The 5184-nt window shown below is 38.2% G+C and overlaps 1 protein-coding gene across 1 annotated transcript in view; it reads right to left on the reverse strand.

The window, feature by feature from the left end:
- Window positions 1-983: 983 nt before the first annotated feature.
- The window catches only part of MXD4 (MAX dimerization protein 4), a 29309-nt gene continuing 25108 nt past the window's right edge, over window positions 984-5184 (reverse strand). The window contains exons 3-4 of the mRNA XM_026846767.1: window positions 4792-4951; window positions 984-3803 (exon numbers count right to left, since the gene is read on the reverse strand). Coding sequence (XP_026702568.1) covers window positions 3655-3803; window positions 4792-4951 — 309 coding nt within the window. The 3' untranslated portion in view covers window positions 984-3654. The remainder of the gene's footprint in view (window positions 3804-4791; window positions 4952-5184) is intronic.

Raw genomic sequence — 5184 nt, forward strand, 5'->3', positions numbered from 1 at the left:
AGAGGATGGGAGTGAGGGAGGATTCATCCTCTGAATTGCAGTGGAAAATCTGCAGAAAAAGCTAACAATTTTAGGCTGTTTTTTTTAATGCCTCTCTCCTGTGGTGACAGAGTACACTCATGGAGCTAGAGGGAGAGCTAACCCAGGAGCAACGAAGAGGCGTGTATCCTCCCAACACCTGCATGCTGCAAGGGAAAGCCCTTCCTTTCTTCGCCCGTCAGGAAACAGGCCAAACCTCTACGTCTCCATAAAAAGAACTCCTCGATGACTTCATCTCTGCAGAGCCTTTTCCACAGAGGAAAAGACCTAGCAGCCCTGTAATCTTGTCCCTACTCCTCCTTTTCCTATGTGGTAATTGCAGAGAAAATAGGTTAACTGAGCAGTAGTATCTCCTCACCTGCTAAAACGCAGGGTCATGACACAAAATATCAGAGCTGCCAAGGCAGTGGTAGCATTTAATCTCGTAGCAAGCAGTATGCTTTTTGCAGTCATGTCGGGATTACAGATAAAGTTGTGCGCACGCATGTGGATGCATGCACGCATGCACACACATGGAGCGCACACACAGATATCCAGCTTAAAAAAAAACCTAATAAAAAGAGAACACTATTTGTATCCCAAGGTGCTATGGCCACTGGTAGTGCTGCGCTGGCTGCTCAGTAGTAGGTGAATCACGTCCCTAAAGGAATGTCAGAGCCCCAATTGTCACCACGGGTCAGCCAGGGCAGGGCTGGACTGCTGCACTGTGCAGGGGGGGGACAAACCCAAACCGGCCGCCGAACCCAACACCTGGAACAGTTGTGCCACTGCCTTCAACTGGGCGGCTCTGTCCGAGCTGCAGAAAAGGGGGCTGTGCCTGAAAATACCACCTGAAACTGGGCTGCACTTCAGGGAGAATGACACATGCAGCATGGTGTCATTTTTCTTTACCGGCATAATAGCCCCCAGCTGTAATAACTGAAAAAGTAAAAACAAATAAACCCTTTTTATTTCCACTCAAGATTATTCGAGTAATTTTTATTGAAAATATAAGATCTACAAAGCCATGGATACCCAGCGTGGAAGAACTCATTAAGTTAGCACATTCATCTTTAAAAGGAAAATTTCAGGTCGACCTAAGGTACAATAATGTTCAATTTAAAATCTCATTTTTCCTTCTGTAAGTTTCAAATCTCTTTTCATTAGGAGGTTCTGTGCAAGAGCTGCTTGTCATGAAAGGAAACACTTTACAATTCATGAATGTGTTCATTATATAATAAATGAACAGCAACAATATACTAGCCTTTTTTTTTTCCTGTTAACAGTCGTGTGTTAAAGTACTTTTTTTTTTTTTTTTTTTTTCCACGATTTGGAAATTAGTTACATATGCACCAAAGGAGCTAGTAATTTCTGCTGCTTGTCAGCTACACACAATGAGTATATTGCTGTGTGCTTTCCCCAACAATGAGGATTTTAGTAATATGCAAGGTGTATAGAACGTAATACCAAAACCTGCATCACAGAAAAGGTTAATTGTTTTCTTATTCAGCTGCCAGAGTTTATAACCTTAGGCCCCTCCCCAGAGCCAAAGTAGGGGTGGCCGTCCATTAGGTTATGTAAATTAAACATATACATTTTCCTTGTTGGCAATTTCCAAGCAGTAAGCGAGAGTGCAAACAAGGATCTGTAAGCTGCCACAAAATGTATTCATATTTCTACTCCGTGTTGTAAGAGCCAAAGGGAGGACACGTATGTCAGATGTTGAAAGAACAACTGAATCTTTGTTTTTGATCATTATGGTCAGTCTGTCATGAGGTCTTGTATCTGAATGCTAAAAATGGCACCACACTTGGACATCCCATAGCCTTACACACTACGTTTGTGTTTCCCTAGCCACTGAGCACTGGTCTCACAGAGACCCTGACTTTATAAGCTAACAAAATATAGATTCGGGTGCTGAAGAATCCAAGGGAGGGCTTATACAAAGACAATTAACCCTCGCACCAAAACCTAATTTTATGATTTTACTTAAAGCCACACTGAATCAGTTGTGAGAGGGTGAAGATATAAATACACCTCTCTGCTTCATCCGTAAGAAGGTGGACAACTGACCATTCGAACAGAGGGTCTTGAAACAAAGCTTAGTTGTCCTTTAAACAATGAAAAGGAGAGGCATACATAAATGGTCACCAAGGCACAATATGACAAAGGTGAAGAGTCCCTGAGACTCTGGTCTGGGTCTGTACCATTCCCCTCCCTATACAAGTAAATGAGAACATTTAGGAAAATATAATACAAAATCTCTTACAGGAAATATAGACTACACTTGCTAAAATCACTTCCCTAAAAGTGTTTATAGCTTTTTTCTTTTTTTTTTCTTTTTTCTTTTTTTTTTCTTCTTTTTTTTTTTTTTTTTTTTTTTTTTTTTTAAAAAACCTTCTTTAAACAGATAATGCAAAGACTGGTCCATTTTTTTTCTTACCCGGCAAGCCAAGCTCTAATGACTTCACTAAGCAGAAGTTGTATTAAAATACATCTTCATAGTATTGCTACAATTTGGGTAAATATGTTCTGAACAGCTTGATGAGTACTAAATAAACTTTGCTGTTTTACAGCATACATTTTAATTTTTTTGCACTTTTTTAAGAATAGAAAATGCAATTATAGTGTGCAAAAGAAAAAAATTAATTATCTTCTAGCTGAATACTGTAATTTTAAGCCATGCCTTCCATAAAAATGTATTGACATGTGTAAATAGAAGAAAAGAAAAAAAAATACAAGCAAACAGAAATTTCATTTCCTTGCAAGGAAAGATTAACTATCACAAACTGGATCACTTGAGTGTTGTATTCTTCAGACAAAGAAATGAAAAAACAACCCAAAAAACCACTGAAATGCTTCAAATGTCATCCATTCCATGATAACAGGTTAAAATTGCAGTGTTGCTTTCTACTACTCCCGTTAACATGGATAGAAAGATTTGCTGCTCGTTGGATACTGAATACAAAAAAGCAAAAGAAAGTTGAGATCATCCCACATGAAGTCATTATTAGAGCTGGCTTTTCCCCCATTTTGAAGTACAGTAGTGACTTGTAAATATGACCTTTTCTAAAGATCATCTAAGATTTGAAGGTTTATCTTCCTGCTTCACCCAAACAACAACTGCTGAAAGAATTTACTCTATAGAGCCTGCTATACAGCATTCAAACTGTTTTGGTTGGGTTTTTTTTTCATTAAAAAATACCACAAAAAGTAGTTTTAGGTTTTTGTATCTCTGAATCACTAATACATTGTAGATTCCATTTATTCTTCCATGTTTGAAAATGGTTTCTGCAAAATTAAAATAACTGTCAAACTCCCTTACGCCATGCTTCCAAAAGTTTGAATTTAATACTTCTTGAATGGAATGACATAATTTATTTTCTTTAATTTGCAGTATGGCTACATCAAGCTAGCTTTAAGTCACAACTGTACCTAACCACAGTTCTCTGCAGCAAACCCATGATTTACAATATCTAATATTGTGGTTACAGTGCAGGGAACCGTGGGTAAGAAACCTCCATGTCAGAGTATTGTGGTTGGGGTTTCCCGGAAGAGTGGCAGTTGACACCTCTGGAATATTCATATTTAAGTGCTTCAGTCAGATGGTCCTGAGTTGAACGGGTAACTCAGGCACTATGAGAGCCTGGCATTCAGTCTGCGGGAATGTGTGTAACCTCCATCACTCGAACCGCTTTGCAAACTGTAGTGGTCTTCAGCATCACTGGCACTTCCAATACTGTCCATTTCACCTGGAGTAAACTCCATTCCTTCAATGTCTACTTCTAAAGAAAACATAAGAAGGCACATTTTCAGAACGGCAGCGGTTGTAGCAAGTAATCATGGGCCAGAGTCAATCAATGTTCAGGTGAAACCTGAATCATACTTCATTTTCTGTAATTAAAAAAAAGAACTGGAACAGTAAGTCCTGAGGAAAGGATCATCTTGTCCACCTGAGAATTAAAATCCCTTCTGTCCTCATCCACATATATATATTGCATGACATCAGTACCAAATGCTGTCTCAGATCTGTTCCAACCTATGCACAGACACCAATTTTAAAAAAAGCCCAACCCTCAAAGGCTGTAACACTGCAGCACCATTCACAGTAATTCCAACCTATACAGGTGTCCGCTAGTAGTGACTGTGGTGTCACCATCTGTCCACCAGTAACTGCACCGTGACCGACAACTCATCTCCCATAGGCCCTGAAACAGTCAGCCTGTGTGACTGTTCAGGTACAGAAAAACTTCAAATGAGAAAATAAGAAATGGTGACAGGCAGCTTGAAGAGCTCTGTCTTAAATGAGAACCAAATGTAGAGAACACTTGGTGATCATTACATAGAAAATATTTTAAAATTTCACAATAAATGATGTGGAATTAATTTATTCACACAAATGAATTAAGACCAATAAGATCTTTTTTTTTTTTCCAAGAAGGAAATATTATTCCCCCTTTACCCATAATTACACTAAAAATTCAAAACATTAAATGGTAATTGTTTAAAAACCTGGCAAAAACACATGCAGTATAAATAGCTTTAAAAATACACGCAGTATTAATAGCATCAAAACTGATTAGAAAAGAACATTTTTCAAATAATGTAAAAAAGATGCAGTAGGTTTTTATTCTGCAAATCACATCATGGAACAATTTTGTCTGGGTTTTGTTGAAAGTTTGCTTTTACTTCTAAGTAATGTTTTCTTGCTTCCCTGTTTCCCTTTTCCTTCCTGCTCCTGCGACCCCCCTTGAGAAGCCCTCGTTCAATTACCTTGTTCAGAGTCAGTGGATATTGTTGATCCCATACTGTCAGTGCGGATACGCTCCATGCCCTGCACGGATAGCTGCTCCAATCTGCGTTTGAGGTAGCGGTGTTCCCGCTGTAATTGTTCTTTAATATTTAGAGCTTTTCGGTCCTGTTCTTCCAATTTCTTAAAGGGAGAGAAAGATAGTAAGCTGACAGTTTTTACTCATGTTAAAACATAAGTAACTTCAGATCTTCTTATAAACAGTGATTTTAAAGCAATTTAAATATTTTAATTAATATAAATTAACATTAAATTAAATAATTTTTTTTTGTTACCATTCTACAGATGTCATTACAATATAAGCAGGCTAGCTCAGAGCTGAATTTGTTTCAAAATAAGATTTATGAATAGGGGGG

This window comes from Athene cunicularia, assembly GCF_003259725.1.
Source record: "Athene cunicularia isolate RWA chromosome 4 unlocalized genomic scaffold, athCun1 chr4_part1, whole genome shotgun sequence".
Lineage (NCBI taxonomy): Eukaryota > Metazoa > Chordata > Aves > Strigiformes > Strigidae > Athene > Athene cunicularia.